Consider the following 17,064-nt stretch of genomic DNA (forward strand, 5'->3'; position numbering starts at 1 on the left):
AAGCAGGCAGTCCAATCTATCTGAGTAGCAAAAGGGTTAAGCAGAAGAATGATCAATAGGAAATGCAGGGTTCAGTAACAAGCAGGCAGTCCAATAAAGCACAATAGTAAACACCAAAAATAGCACCCAGAAAAGCACAGAGGCAACCCTATACTAGGGCACTTACAGACTGAAGGAGTTAACCATAAATAGATGCAGGCTTGCACCCAGGTGGAGGCAAAGGTGCACATAGAAATGAGCAGAAATCATGGCGTGCAGTTATGACGTCACTGTCACGTGACGCACAACAACCAGATGCAGCTATTTAAACGGCCAGAGGAGGGGAAGGGGCCAGAATCATAGAGCAGAGGTGGCGGTATGACAGTGATGCGCTGTATTCCACCATAGAAATCAATGGAGGGAAAAAAATAACACCCTCTATCTCACAAACACAATCGCATATTCATATTCCCCATAGAAGTCAATGGAGAACAAAAAAGTTGAAAAGAAACACTAACTGCGAAAAAAACAAAGCATATTCTCATTAGCAAATTTAATATTTACAGTAAATACATAGTTAAAATCTTTATTAAATATGAATTTTGCATAAATATGCTTTTTCATGTTTTCATCTGTTTAATGGCCAAAGGCTCTAATGCACACACACAAATATATATATATATACAGGGAGTGCAGAATTATTAGGCAAGTTGTATTTTTGAGGATTAATTTTATTATTGAACAACCAACCATGTTCTCAATGAACCCAAAAAAACTCATTAATATCAAAGCTGAATATTTTTGTAAGTAGTTTTTAGTTTGTTTTTAGTTATAGCTATTTTAGGGGGGATATCTGTGTGTGCCGGGTGACTATTACTGTGCATAATTATTAGGCAACTTAACAAAAAACAAATATATACCATTTCAATTATTTATTTTTACCAGTGAAACCAATATAGCATCTCAACATTCACAAATATACATTTCTGACATTCAAAAACAAAACAAAAACAAATCAGTGACCAATATAGCCACCTTTCATTGCAAGGACACTCAAAAGCCTGCCATCCATGGATTCTGTCAGTGCTTTGATCTGTTCACCATCAACATTGCGGTGCAGCAGCAACCACAGCCTCCCAGACACTGTTCAGAGAGGTGTACTGTTTTCCCTCCTTGTAAATCTCACATTTGATGATGGACCACAGGTTCTCAATGGGGTTCAGATCAGGTGAACAAGGAGGCCATGTCATTAGATTTTCTTCCTTTATACCCTTTCTTGCCAGCCACGCTGTGAGTACTTGGACGCGTGTGATGGAGCATTGTCCTGCATGAAATCATGTTTTTCTTGAAGGATGCAGACTTCTTCCTGTACCACTGCTTGAAGAAGGTGTCTTCCAGAAACTGGCAGTAGGACTGGGAGTTGAGCTTGACTCCATCCTCAACCCGAAAAGGCCCCACAAGCTCATCTTTGATGATACCAGCCCAAAAGAGTACTCCACCTCCACCTTGCTGGCGTCTGAGTCGGACTGGAGCTCTCTGCCCTTTACCAATCCAGCCACGGGCCCATCCATCTGGCCCATCAAGACTCACTCTCATTTCATCAGTCCATAAAACCTTAGAAAAATCAGTCTTGAGATATTTCTTGGCCCAGTCTTGACGTTTCAGCTTGTGTGTCTTGTTCAGTGGTGGTCGTCTTTTAGCCTTTCTTACCTTGGCCATGTCTCTGAGTATTGCACACCTTGTGCTTTTGGGCACTCCAGTGATGTTGCAGCTCTGAAATATGGACAAACTGGTGGCAAGTGGCATCCTTGGCAGCTGCACGCTTGACTTTTCTCAGTTCATGGGCAGTTATTTGCGCCTTGGTTTTTCCACACGCTTCTTGCGACCCTGTTGACTATTTTGAATGAAACGCTTGATTGTTCGATGATCACGCTTCAGAAGCTTTGCAATTTTAAGAGTGCTGCATCCCTCTGCAAGATATCTCACTATTTTTGACTTTTCTGAGCCTGTCAAGTCCTTCTTTTGACCCATTTTGCCAAAGGAAAGGAAGTTGCCTAATAATTATGCACACCTGATATAGGGTGTTGATGTCATTAGACCACACCCCTTCTCATTACAGAGATGGCACATCACCTAATATGCTTAATTGGTAGTAGGCTTTCGAGCCTATACAGCTTGGAGTAAGACAACATGCATAAAGAGGATGATGTGGTCAAAATACTCATTTTGCCTAATTAATTCTGCACACAGTGTATATATATATATAGAACCACAGAAGAATGCACTCTCAGGCTTTTCTCAAAGTGAATGCAGCAAAGGTTTATTGAATGTTTTTGGGTTGATTACATCCCCCTTCATCAGAATTCTGATGAAGGGGATGTAATCTCCCCGAAAACGTTCAATAAACCTTTGCCAATAGCCATGTTTTTTTTTTTAAGATTAGTGATGGGCAGTAAAAGAGCTGAATGCCCTTTTAAGGGCAATGTCCATACAAATGCCCCTTTAGGGGCAATGAGTAGCTTAGTTTTATTTTTAGACTTAGTTTTTTTTATTTTGGGGGGTTGCTTGGGTGAGGGGTTTCACTGTTGGGGGGACTTTGTAATTTTTTGGAGATAAAAGAGCTGTTTAACTGTTTAACCAATGCCCTACAAAAGACCCTTTAAAAGGTTATTGGTAGTTTATTGTTAGGTTAGGGGGTGTTTTCATTTTGTTTTGTTTTTTGTTTTGTTTTTTTATAGGGCTATTAGATTTGGTGTAACTTTTATTATTTTTAATAATTTCGTTTATTGTTTTTTGTAATCTTAGAGTTTTTTATTTTTTGTAATCTTAGTGTTTATTATTTTTTGCAATGTTATTTTTTTATTTTTTTCGTAGTGTTAGGACTATTTAATATTGTAATGTTATTTTATTTTTTTATCGTAGTGTTAGGATTATTTAATATTGTAGTGTTAGGTTTTTTATTTTTCGTTCATTTTATTTATTTAAAATAGTAATGTTAGTTTAATTTATAGTTTAAACTTAGTTTTTTTTTATTTTGCAGGTAAGTTTTAATTTTTTTAAAGATAGTTATATTGTAAGTTTAATTTAAAGTTAGGGGGTGTTAGGTTTAGGGGTTAATAGTTTAATTTAGTGTGTTGCGATGTGGGTGTTTGGTGGTTTAGGTTTTAATAGGTTTAGTTTATTAGTAGCGATGTGGGGGGCCGGCAGTTTAGGGGTTAATAGTTTTATTATAGTACTAGCAATGTGGGGGGCAGTTTAGGGGTTGTTAATTATAGTAGTAGCGATGTGGTGGGCCGGCGGTTTAGGGGTTAATCACTTTATTTAGTGTTGGTGATGTCGGCGCGGTGGTTTAGTGGTTAATAGTTTTATTTAGTGTCAGCGATGTCGGGGGCAGCGGATTAGGGGTGTCTACACAAGGGGTCTATGTTAAAGGTTTAAGCGTAACTTTTTTTTCCCAATAGACATCATTGGGGTTGCATTATGGCAATCTCCATTCCGCAATCGCAGGTGTTAGTTTTTTTCTAACACTTTCTCCCCATTCCTTGGCTTTTGTGCGGTATGGAGCTTATCGCACTATAACGCATAGAACAAGGAGGTTTTTCAGTAACTTGTAATGGCAGAGCTATGGAAAGTGTGATGCCGCTCCTTTTTTTGCGTTATTTACACGCCCGTTATAGCACAAGTCTTGGTGTCTGTTTGCATGTGTACAGACTGGTGTAACCTGCCCTCCTGTAATACCTTAAGGTGGTTAAGCAATGATTCAACTTAGTTGCAATTTTGCAAAGAATGATTTTCCTATCATTATTGTTGATGCAAAACTGATAATCCACTTTTTAAAAGCCTCTGACAGCATAGAAGCTTAGGGGGGAGGAGTAAACAAAAGCTCACAAAAATTGCCTAAGATTATTAACCCAAGCTCCCCTGGGAGAAAGTCAAAATAGCAACATTTTTAGCTGTATTTTACAGTACAGTATCATTGTTTTTATATTTTGTTGGTGCATTAATTCAGATATTTGTCTAACTAAAACAAAACAAATATGTTTTTATTACAAATATGCAAAATGAATGAACATCACTAATGTGCATCTGTGTATGTGTTAATCTGTATGTTTATATGTGCATATGTATCTGTGTGCTAATGGGAAAATTATTTAAAAAAAAAAAGTAAAATGTACTGAAAATAACAAAAGCCTCCTCAATAAGTTTTAAAATAAAACGTAAAAGCTACTGATAAGGTGTTTTTTTTATTTCTCACAGATGACATAAACACTCTAAAAATGTTGGAAAGGCAGCAGTTTGTATGAGTGATGGTTATGTTCTATAGTAGAACATAATTATTGCAACTATAGAAAGGATAATAGGCCAAAAACTTGGCTGAGTCAATTTTATGCAACTGAGTCCCATTGGAAGCTTTCTCCAGTCTTTATACAGTAGTTGTACACATAAAAAATGTGTTAGTGTGTGAGAGGAGTTTGTGTGAAAGAAGTGTGTTTGTGTGTGAGAGGAGTGTGTGTAAAATAAGTGTGTTTGTGTGTGAGAGGAGTTTGTGTGACAGGAGTGTGTTTCTGAGAGAAAGAGAAAGAGAAAGAGCGAGAGAGAAAAGGAGAGTGAGAAAAAAGAGAGAGAGAAAAAAAGAGAAAAAGAGAGAGGGAGAGGGGGATAGAGAGAGAAAAAGATAGGGAGAGAAAGAGAGAGTAATAGAAAGAGAGAGAGAAAGAGAAAGCTAGAGAGAAAGAGAGAGAGATACAGAGAGAGAAAGAGCGAGAGAGACAGATAGAGAGAGAGAAAGAGAAAGAAAAACAGAGAGATTGAGAGGTGCTTGTGTGTGAAAGGAGTATGTAAGAAAGAGAAGTGTGTTTGTGTGTAAGAGGAGTGTGTGTGAGAGAGAAATATGCTTGTGTGTGAGAGGAGTGTGTAAGAGAGAGAAGTGTGCTTGTGAGAGGAGTATGTGTGTGAAGCGAGAAAGAGAGAAAGATGGAAAGAGAGAGAAAAAAAGAGAGTGAAAGAGAAAGAGAGAGAAAGAGAAAAAATGGGAAAGAGAAAAATGGAGAGAGAGAGACAGAAAATAGAGAGAACAAGAGAGGAAGAAAGAGAGAGAGAGATAGGGAAAGAGAAAGAGAGGGAGAGAGGTCCACTTTGCCTCTCATTGCAGGAGTATTCTTTTTTTTTTTTACTGAATGTCCATGTTGTAGAAAATGCTGTGCCACTGGCTTGTCCATATGTCCCCTGTCTATGGCCGTCATGATTGAGGACCTATGGTTGGCCATTCTGGCGTGGAAGTCATCGGTGGTCTTTCCATGGAAAAGAGGGACATTCAGTAAAGGACCTAAGATATACACTAATAGATCATGTCCCACCTCTGACCAGAGGTGGTGATAGGGGAAAAATACTCCTGCAATGAGAGGCAAAGGGAACCTAAGAACTGGGAATCTTGATCCTTAATGGGTTAAACACCCATCTGGACTGACATTGCTTTCTATAATAAGATTAACAGTTTCCAATACCAAAAAGTGTCTTATTATACATATCTAATTTCTCCCCAGCCTTCTTACCCATCTAGCTTTCTTTCTTTTATCTTTCATTCTTTAACCTCTTTTTTTCTCAAACTCTCTTTTTTTCTCCTACTCTCTTTTTCTTGAATATAGCATTTATAAAATTTTCCCCTCCAAATAAGGGAATAGCTTCCCTGTAGGAGGTGGTTTATTTCCATCTAGATCTTTTGGCTGTGATTGATAGGTTCCTATTAGTTAATACATAATTATGCCTAATAGTAGGACTTCGTAGCTAAATTATCTGCAGCTTTATAATAGTTAAGATCCTCTCTTTCTCTGACTATGTTATCTCTATTTCTTTCTCTGAACATTTCTTTCATTCTTTATATGGTGTTTCAAATAAAACTAGGATCTCTTGTTTTCTCCCCCCCCCTCCCTCCCAGTGGACTTCTGCTCTTTATGTACATTTTTAATAGTCACACAAGTTGCTATATGGCAGTAGACCTTGCTTTCATTCACTAATAAGAGACACATAGTATGCACTATTTACATACACAAATGTAACTGTTTTTATCCGTTTGTATCACTTGATATTACCATAGCAACCATGTTTGTTTACTTTGCCCTCAGCAGTTGCCTTGCGCGCCGCCGGGGCTGACGTGATGGCGTCACTCATGACCACTTCCGATTTTGGGTTGGCGTGCACTTGTGGGAGTCGGTGGTATGGAGGCTGCCTGCTGCATAAATAGTAACTTTTGGTACGTGCATTAATGATTGTTTTTTTTCACTTGTCTGCTGATGGGGTTATTCCCCAATAATGTTCACTATGTTGAAATAAACCACTTTTTTCATGGTGAGTGCTCTCTTCAGCCTTCTTATATATATATATATATATATATATATATATATATATATATATATATGTATATATATATTTCAATTATTTCTTCACGCGCATTCGCTTTAGTGCACTTGGCCTAACACATCTTCAGGTTACTATGTAAAGAGAAAGTCAAAACAGGGTTATGTATGGGGTGGCCATATTGCCACTTTAAAAAGGGACACATATGAAAAATATATATGTCAGGGTTCTTATAATAAAACGTTATTCAAAACATATCTTTAAACAGCCCTGAGATATACATTTTTCATATGTTGTCCTTTTTAAAGCTGCAATATGGTTATCCTACTTATGTATTATGCCCCATAGAAGTTTATGGAGAAAGGGACATATCACAGCTGTACTATTTGACCTACAGATCTCAGCGTAAAGCTGCAATATGGTCATCCTACTTATGTATTACACCCCATAGAAGTTTATGGCGAAAGGGACATATCACAGCCGTACTATTTGACCTACAGATCTCAGCGTAAAGCTGCAATATGGTCATCCTACTTATGTATTACGCCCCATAGAAGTTTATGGAGAAAGGGACATATCACAGCTGTACTATTTGAACAACAGATTTCAGCGTACCTCAGGCTTCTGCTTGAGCAATAATCTTACAATTTGTAATAGGATAACAAAATAGAAGCACTATTGATTTAAATTGTGAAGTGTTATCGCTCAATAGTGCTAATATGTTTTACACTCCACTTGTAATCTAGACCAAAGTAATCTATTATCAATAACTTAAAAATTACATGTTCTTACAAATTTGAGTATGTCATTTTGCATTTGAAGTTCCACTTAACACTAACCACTACTGCTTATCTAAACTCTAAAACTACTACCAACTGATTCAAATTTCAATTTACCTAATGCATTAACACAATAATTGATTCAGATCCCTAATATGTTATGTCATTTTGGGTGTGTATATATATTCTATGTAGAGAATATCCATGATTAGAAGGCCTGTTCAATATTTAATTGATGGCAAAAGAATGGAAAATAAAAAGATTGATATTAGGAAGTATGTATTATAACAAGAATCATATTCAAGAAATTTCTTTTAAAACACTTCAATCAATATTTTATTCTTTATATGTCAGATTTTAATGTAAAAGACTTTGTTCTACTAAAGTTGATTAATGCAATGATTATCTATCTAATCTTTCTATCTTTCATCTATCTATATATCTATCTTTCTAATTATCTATCTGTCTATCTATAGATCGGGTTTTCTGTCTTTAACACACACAGTTAAAGACACACACTGAAACACATATGAACAAACACAAGCTAACTAATCATACACACTTTGCAATACAAATATATAAAACAAATCATAGTTAGTTGTTACATCATGTTATATTATTAAACTATGAAACTGTAATATTTGGCTTTAATTAAGGTGAAACTATTTGCTTTTATAAAGTGAATGACTTTGCTAAAATCATTTAACACAAATATTAATTTACAATATTGTTTGAAAAGGTGTTCAGGACAATTTGAATATATATTACTAATTAGACACAGATACTGTATATAAGGTGTAAATCCCTCACACCTAAGAGATTATCACATCAAGATATCTGATAACCTATAACAATATCCTGAGATCCTGGTAAGCAAATGTTATATCTTATACTTATATATGTGTAACAATTTTATTTATACTTCTTATGAGAGTGACCTTTATTTTACATTTAGTATAGATTTTTAATACTGGTAACTCACTTTTTTATGGCACCAGAGTAAAGCAACAACACAATATTAATAACAATTAAATTAATCAGATGCTTATTTATAACATTACACTGAATACTAAACATTATAAGGCTTTGTGGTGTAATCATGAAAATAATTAGCAATAAGGGATATTAGTAATCTTGTAGTTTTACATGACAGAACAATATCTATATCTATAAATTAATACTGACATGTTCTATGGAATTGTATAATCTACACATAGTTAAGCATATTGTCATTTCATTTTTAATGTCTCTGTTCTGTCTGGTTGTAGGTAATCCAAAATTAAACCTTACGCTATTTAATTAAAGGGACATGAAACCCCTAATTTCATGTGCATGCATTTTTAAACATCTTTGCAATTTACTTCTAATATAAATGTTGCTTTATTTTATTGGTATCCTTTATTGAAGGAGTAGCAATGCACTACTGGGAACTAGTTGAACACATCGGTAAGCCAATGACAACAGCCATATTTGTGCAGCAACTAATCAGCAGCTAGCTCAAGTCCTGAGCATACTTAGACAAGCTTTTCAATAATGAATACCAAGTGAACAAAGCAAAAGCAGTAAAATGGGCAGCTGATTAGAATTGCATATGCTCTATCTGAATCATGATAGTTTAATTTTTACTGTAATGTATCTTTGTTTTAATGTTTCTTTAATAAGATTTAAATTAATACATTTGGTAAAAGTTTTATGTGGTCCTAATTGTTCTTTTTTTCTTTACTTTTAACAGGTAAAGATGAATTTTAAGTACATAGTTGCAGTGTCCTTTTTAATAGCATCTACATATGCACGAAGGTAAAAATAAATAAACAAGGATAGAACTATCAAAACTCATGTTTTTTAGATTTAAATATTTTATTTCAGAGAAACTACTAAATATTCTAAAGAGTTTTTAAAAATACAATGGTCATATTTCCATATGGGGTAATAATTTTGTGACATAAAGCTTTCAAAAAATTGGTTGCTGTAAAGTGCTTTCTGCTTCCATTTTCCCTTCAGTACATATACACATTACATTATATGAGAGCACAGACAATTGTGTAAGATATTAAAAGGAAGAAGAAATAAAGGTAATTTGAACAAGGGTGTTAAACTGAAAGATACATTTTATTTCCATATTTTAAAACAGAATACAGCACATTACAAAACTGTTATCATCTTATTTTAAATCAGAAGTGGGATATAAATTGTTTTATGAATTGAATTTACAGAATTAAGTTATCCTTGTCTAAAATTTGCCCAAAACACATAAAAATTACATTTAAAAGTACATTTACACTCATAACACTATGAAATAAAAATAATTAAAAAGTTATAAGCTGTTAGAAAAAAAAGCATGCAAACGAGTTTAACACAAAGATAAATACACACACACATATACAGTACTATATATATATATATATATATATATATATATATATATATATATATATTCGTTTATATGTATACATGTGTTAACATATGTATTTTAGTATTTATACCTGTACATATGTATTTACAGACATATATAGATTTATAAACACATAAATACATGTGTGTACACATATCATTGGAGCCCATTCCACTCACTTGCCCTAAAACTTTAAAAATAATTTGTAATCAATTTTGATGTTTTACAATGTGTTTTACTTTTATTTACTGTATATTTTACATTCCAATGTTCTTCATAGAGTAGACAATGTACTTTGTATTTTAAATATATATTCATATGTCTATCTGTATATATCTATAATTGTATATACTTATATATAGATAGATAGACAGATATAGATATATAGATACACGTATATAGATAGATATTTTATGAAAAAATAATCAGGTATATATTAATAAATATTTAAGAATAAAAAGAACATTTTCTTCTATATGAAGAACATCAGAAGTAAAATATTCATAACTACATTCGGGGTTAGTGCAGTTGGTTAGTGCATATCAGGTCAAGCTAACCTGCCCACATAAAATAATTTCTTTCAGCGGTGTTTGCTCTTGAACACAAGAACTAAATAATAAGAATGAGAGAGAGAATTAGTTGTTATAAACTTAAACTAATTTGGTACAAATACGCACGCCTAAATACCCAATTTAAAGAACTGAACTGCTTTTTTGATAAGCAATTACTGATGTCTGCTATTTTCTCATTGGTACTACAGACCAAGCAAACGCCCTCAGAGTGCCAGATGTGACCACCTGTCCTAATTATGATTATCTGTGCTTACAGAAAATAAAATATATTTAAAAAAAAACAATAAGTAGTTTAATCTTAAAATGTTAAAGTCATAAAATTAGTTTACCAATCGGATTTATTTATTTTTAGTGTAAAGAATGATGAACAGTCTCTGAGTCAGAGAGATGTTTTAGAAGAAGAATCACTGAGGGAAATCAGAGGTATAGGAGGAGTCCTCCTAAGTGCTGGTAAATCAGTTTTACAAGGCTTGGCTCAAGGATTGGCTGAGCATTTTGGGAAGAGAACAGCTGAAGAACATGAAGTGATGAAAAGACTGGAAGCCGCAGTGCGTGATCTAGATTCCTTGGATTATCCAGAGGAAGCTTCTGAAAAGGAAACCAGAGGCTTCAATCAAGAGGAGATTGCAAATCTTTATACTGAAAAAGAGAAACGCATTATAGGGCCAATATTAGGTTTGGTTGGTAGTGCACTTGGAAGTTTACTTGGATAGTTATAGCCAGTAAAACATTGCTTTCATTAATGTTTGTAAAGTGATGCTAATCAGATAACATATAACAAAGCATAAATAAAGCACATAAAAAGCTATTTAAACAAACTGCATGTTCTCTACTCTGCTATTAAATAAAAATCATATGAGCAAAACTTGGTTTTTCATTTATAATTATCATTAAAATGGTGGCTGATCCTGGTTTTTGATCACATTTATGTAGTAAAGTCTATCGAATGATTTTTCTACAAAATTAAAAATTAAAGTCTATGGAAATATTTGTAGATAATAAATATATAATATTTTTGTGTTTGACGCCAACGTGTTGTATTTGATACCTGGAATAACAGTTAATTAAACAATAAGAAACAAATTTTATTTATTTATTTTCATTCACCCTATTTTATTATGCACTCTTGTTCCTCTAATATTAATATAAAATCTGAATAACAAACATGACCAAAATGTTAATAATTACGCAGATATACTGCAAAACAGAACAAATGTACGACAAATCTCCTTTATTTAATTTTTTTTAATATGAGTTTAACATATTTCATTAATTCGTCTTTACCTCTTGAAAGCTTAATTATACCTAACATGAGTGGATTTTTTTGGCAATTTGCACAGCTTTTGTTCAAATTTAAATCTCTTATAAATAATTTAAATGGTTACTTAAGTTTACTTACATTTGAAATATAGCTCAAACACACAGTTTAACTTTTACACAACTTAAGTATTTGTAAATGACAGTTATGGATTTTAATGAAGTGTTAAGATTAAAAAAAAAATTGTGAACACAATTATATAAATATTATATTTAAATTATATAAAAATTGTATTTGATTTTATTATTGGTTAAGCCAAAATAATCAAACAAAAATAATCAAGACTTATGCTTATGCTTTTATACAGTTATTGTATCAATTTAATTTCTTATTTTACAGTCTTATTTGGCATCTTTCCACTATCATAAGAAAATTAGCATATTGAATAAGCTTCAGTTACACAGAAACAGCTAAGTAGTGATGTCCCGAACTGTTCGCCCGCGAACGGTTCACAGCGAACATAGCTTGTTCGCGTTCGCATTTGTGGGCGAATACATGGCGATGTTCGATCCGCCCCTATGTGTCATCATTGAGGAAACTTTGAGCCTTTATGTCACAGCCGTCTGACACATTAGAGCCAATAAACATCAGACACTCCCTCACAGACCCTCCCAGCTACTCGGAATCCACCATTTTAGACTCATAACGACCTTGCTTTCTTAATGAGAGGACGTGTTGTGTTTTTGCTCCTGACATTAATAGGAAAAACATAGCTAGGCTAGTGTATTTACCATCCAGAAGGACTCCACTCATCTCTGCTGCAAGCACAGCACCCCAAAAAGCCCTTTTTAGGGCTATATTTCGTGCCTTTCTTTTTTTTTTTTTTTTTTCTTTTTTTTTTTATTAGCATTTGTCTGGCTTTCAGGCTGTGTGTTTAAGGCTCGCAGCATATGCTGCTGTGATTACTGCAACCAATGATATCTCCCTAACAACATTAGTTTAAATTTAAATAACCAAAAAATTTAATTATTTTGCTAGTGTAATTTTTTTTCATTTTCTATCAGGCCTGTGTCACACAACATATACTCTGGTTCATTGCTCTGTGCCAGCCACCAGTGTTAATATCCGTTTATAACATTATTTTAAATTTAAAAAAAAAAATAAAAAAAAAAATAATTAAAATCATTTTTCTAGTGTAATCTAATAGTATTTTCTATTAGGCGTGTGTGTATCTGACTTACAGAGCCTACTGTTTTTAATAGCTGCCCTTCCAAGGCTAGACAGCCACGACTCATATTTATGTGCTTAACCTTTTTCTTTAAATTGCCAAAAAAAAGTCTTTAAATCATTATGCTAGTATAATCTAATTTTATTTTCTATCAGGCCTGTGTCTAACTGTCTATCTGACTTACACAGCATACTGTTGTTAATTGCTGCCCTACATAGCAGCCAGCCAGTGCGACCACTCATATGTGCATTGCACTTCTTAACATTATTTTAATATTAAAATCTATCATTTTAAAATATTTTGCTAGTGTAATCTAACTTAATTTTCTATCAGGCCTGTGTTTTTGTCACTTACACAGCATACTGTGTTAAATTGCTGCCCTACCTACCATCCACGAATCATATCTGCCAGACTGTGTGCCAGGCCCAACTAGCCAATTAGTGGCACCAAACATAATTCTTTTAACAGTATATAAAAAAATAAAAATCATAATTTTTTTGACTGCAAATATACAGTCTCCTAGTGCCATTGAATTGCATTTACCACCTGCCTGCCAGCCTTTTGTGCCAGGCCGTCTAGCCAACTATTTACACAATCATAATTGTTGTCACAGACAGTATAGTTACTAATTAAAATTAAAAAATATTTGATTGTTGATCTTAATCCTCAGTTTGCTCGTGCCCTAGAATTGCACTTTTCTACTGCCTTCCATGCCTGTGTGCCAGGCCTACTTGAAAAATATTTACAAAAATCATATTTGTTGTCACAGTATTCTTAGTAATTAAAAATTAAAATTTTTGGTAATATTTTTGGGGAATCCTCAGTTTGCTGGTGCCAGTGAATTGAACTTTCCTCCTGCCTTGCAGCCTGCTGTGTGCCAGGACCACCTAGCCAATTATTGCCAGCAATCATATTTCTTTTAACAGTATTGCAAAAATTGTCAATCATCACTGTTTTGACTGTCAGTATTCAGTCTCCTAGTGTCCTTGAATTGCATTTACCTCTTGCCTGCCAGCCTTTTGTGCCAGGCTGTCTTGCCAACTATTTACACCAATCATAATTGTTGTCACAGTATAGTTACTAATTAAAATTAAAAAAATATTTTATTGTTGATCTTAATCCTCAGTTTGCTCGTGCCCTAGAATTGCACTTTTCTACTGCCTTCCAAGCCTGTGTGCCAGGCCTACTTGAAAAATATTTACACTAATCATATTTGTTGTCACAGTATTCTTAGTAATTAAAAATTTAAATTTTGGGTAATATTTGTGGTGAATCCTCAGTTTGCTGGTGTCAGTGAATTGCACTTTCCTCCTGCCTTGCAGCCTGCTGTTTGCCAGGCCCACCTAGCCAATTATTACCAGCAATCATATTTCTTTTAACAGTATTGCAAAAATTGTCAATCATCACTGTTTTGACTGTCAGTATTCAGTCTCCTAGTGTCCTTGAATTGCATTTACCTCCTGCCTGCCAGCCTTTTGTGCCAGGCCGTCTTGCCAACTATTTACACCAATCCTAATTGTTGTCACAGCATAGTTACTAATTAAAATTAAAACAATTTTGATTGTTGATCTTAGTCCTCAGTTTGCTCGTGCCATTGAATTGCACTTTTCTACTGCCTGCCAGCCTGTGTGCCAGACCCAACTATCCAATTAGTGCCAGCAATCATATTTCTTTTAACAGTATTGCAAAATTTGTCAATGATCACTGTTTTGACTGGCAATCTGCAGTCTACTAGTGCCCTTGAATTGCATTTTCCTCCTGCCTGCCTGCCTGTGTGCCAGTCCCAACTAGCCAATAAGTGCCACCAATCATATTTATTGTAACAGGATTGGAATTTTTGTTAATCATAACTGTTTTGACTGTGATTCTTCAGTCTCCTAGTGCCATTGAATTGCAGTTTTCTTTCTCCCAGCGTCTGTGCCAGACAGGCCCATTTGCCAACTAGTGCCAAACAATTATATTTGTTGCCACAGTACTAGTAATATTTCAAAAAATTAACAATTTGTGATTTTTTAAAACATCTGTCTTTTTTGTTGTTGTCAGTCTCACAGCGTATACTGTGCCCACTTTCACAGTGCCACCACTCAATTGGTGTAATAGTATTGTTAGTGTCCATTTTTAAAAAAAGACAGGCAGAGGCAGGCCACCCCGCAGGTTACGTGGTCGTGGTGCTGAACATTGTTCAGACGCCGGGTGCCAGGGGGGACGCGAAAACTTCTGAGGAGGACCTAGTTGAATGGCTAACACAGGACACCCAATCTTCTTCAGCTTCCGCTGCTAGTCCTCCTAACCTTGACGCACCATCTACGTCCAGCTGTGCTTTGGGCAGGTCTCAAGTGACCAGTGCCACTCCCCCGCCTGTCGCCACCACCAACACTAGCACCACAGCCGCTTCACTTGATCTGTCACAGGAGTTATTGACACATCATTTGGAAGAAATGAGTGATGCGCAACCATCATTGACAGAGGATGTAGATAATAGTGATCAGTCTCAGTCAGGCAGCATTACCGACACGGAGGTACGGTGTGATGATGATGATGATGATGTTGTACCCGCTGCTGCTTCCTTTCTTGATGTTTCAGATACAAGTGAAGTGGTTGATGATGATGTGTCGGTGGATGTCACGTGGGTGCCTGCTAGAAGAGAAGAAGAAGAGTGGGAAAGTTCAGATGGGGAGACAGAGAGGAGGAGGAGACGATTTGGAAGCATGGGGAGGTCGTCTCAAGGAGATAGTGGCACAGTCAGACAGCATGCATCGTCACCAGGGGTCAGCCAGACAGCATGCCAACACCCATTAACGCATGCTGTTGCCACCACCAGAATGCCGTCATCGCAGAGCTCAGCAGTGTGGCATTTTTTTTGTGTCTGCCTCTGACAACAGCGATGCCATTTGCAACATGTGCCAAAAGAAACTGAGTCGTGGGAAGTCCACCACCCACCTAGGTACAACTGCTTTGCGAAGGCACATGGTCTCCCATCACAAACGCCGATGGGAAGAACACATGAGTAGAAGCAGCACACAAACTGAAAGCCACCCTCCTCCTCCTGCTCCAGCATCTTCAGCCACATCAACCAGTGCTGTCCTCCTTGCCCCCTCTCAACCATCCTCTACTCAGTCTCTCTTACGTAGCAGTTCCTGGTCATCTGCCCACAGTCAGCTGTCTGTCAAGGACATGTTTGAGCGTAATAAGCCAATTTCTCAAAGTCACCCCCTTGCCCGGCGTCTGACAGCTGGCTTGTCTGAACTCTTAGCCCGACAGCTTTTACCATACAAGCTGGTGGAGTCTGATGCTTTCAAAAAATGTGTATCTATTGGGACACCGCAGTGGAAGGTACCTGGCAGAAATTTCTTTTCACAAAAGGCAATCCCAAACCTGTACTCTGTTGTGAGAAAGGAAGTTATGGCATGTCTGGTACACAGCGTTGGGGCAAGGGTCCATATGACCATGAATAGCTGGTCTGCAAAGCATGGTTTAGGGCAGGTATATCACCTACACTGCGCATTGGGTAATCCTGCTGACTTCTGACAAGCATGGAATGCGTGGCTCTGCAGAAGAGTTGGTGACACCGACACGACTTGCAGGCAGGCCTGCTTCTACCTCCTCTACTCCTCCTACTCCATCCTCTTCCATAACCTCTTCCTCGGCTGAGTCCTCTTCAACTTCTGCGTCTTGCTCCACATCTATGGCACCCCCCCAGCTCCCCAGGTACTATGCTACATCCCGGGTACGGCAGTGTCACGCCGTCTTGGGGTTGACTTGCCTGAAAGCGGAGAGTCACACCGTACCAGCACTCCTGACCGCCCTGAATGCACAGGTGGATCAGTGGATGACTCCGCACCAACTGGAGATTGGCAAGGTTGTTTCTGACAATGGAAGTAATTTGGTGGCGGCATTGAAATTGGGCAAGTTGACACATGTGCCGTGCATGGCACATGTGTGTAATCTAATTGTACAACGATTTGTCCATAAGTACCCTGGCTTACAGGACATCCTGAAGCAGGCCAGGAAGGTGTGTGGCCATTTCAGGCGTTCCTACACGGCCATGGCGCACTTGTCCAATATCCAGCGTCGAAACCTGCCAGTGAGGCGCTTGATTTGCGACAGCCCGACACGGTGGAATTCAACACTCCTAATGTTATACTGCCTGCTCCAACAAGAAAAAGCTGTTAATGAGTATTTGTATGACCGGGGTGCAAGGACAGCCTCTGGGGAGCTGGGGATATTTTTGCCAAATTACTGGACGCTCATGCGCAATGCCTGTAGCTTCATGCGTCCTTTTGAAGAGGTGACAAACCTTGTCAGTCGCACTGAAGGCCCCATCAGCGACATCATACCATTTGTTTTCTTCCTGGAGCGTGCCCTGCGAAGAGTTCTGGATCAGGCAGTAGATGAGCGTGAAGAGGAAGAGGAAGAGTTGTGGTGTCCATCACCCCCACAAACAGCCTTATCAGCATCGCTTGCTGGACCTGCGGCAAAGCAGGAAGAGGATTGTGAGGAAG

General features: G+C 36.7%; 1 protein-coding gene across 1 annotated transcript; it reads left to right on the plus strand.

Annotated features, from left to right (window-relative positions):
• Positions 1–7,945: 7,945 nt before the first annotated feature.
• LOC128651651 (bombinins BLP-7/H-BO-like) lies at positions 7,946–11,159 on the plus strand. The gene is made up of 3 exons (XM_053704652.1): positions 7,946–7,981; positions 8,845–8,909; positions 10,429–11,159. Exons 2-3 carry the CDS (start codon positions 8,851–8,853, stop codon positions 10,787–10,789), a joined length of 420 nt encoding a protein of 139 aa, XP_053560627.1. The 5' UTR covers positions 7,946–7,981; positions 8,845–8,850; the 3' UTR covers positions 10,790–11,159.
• Positions 11,160–17,064: the final 5,905 nt, after the last annotated feature.

Source organism: Bombina bombina, chromosome 3 (genome assembly GCF_027579735.1).
Source record: "Bombina bombina isolate aBomBom1 chromosome 3, aBomBom1.pri, whole genome shotgun sequence".
NCBI classification, from domain to species: domain Eukaryota; kingdom Metazoa; phylum Chordata; class Amphibia; order Anura; family Bombinatoridae; genus Bombina; species Bombina bombina.

Bases quoted from the DNA above. Each gene is read 5' to 3' on its own strand.
- LOC128651651 (XM_053704652.1), top strand. From the start codon at position 8,851: ATGAATTTTAAGTACATAGTTGCAGTGTCCTTTTTAATAGCATCTACA. The intron at 8,910-10,428 runs GTAAAAATAAAT...ATTTATTTTTAG, and splicing joins GCATCTACATATGCACGAAG to TGTAAAGAATGATGAACAGT.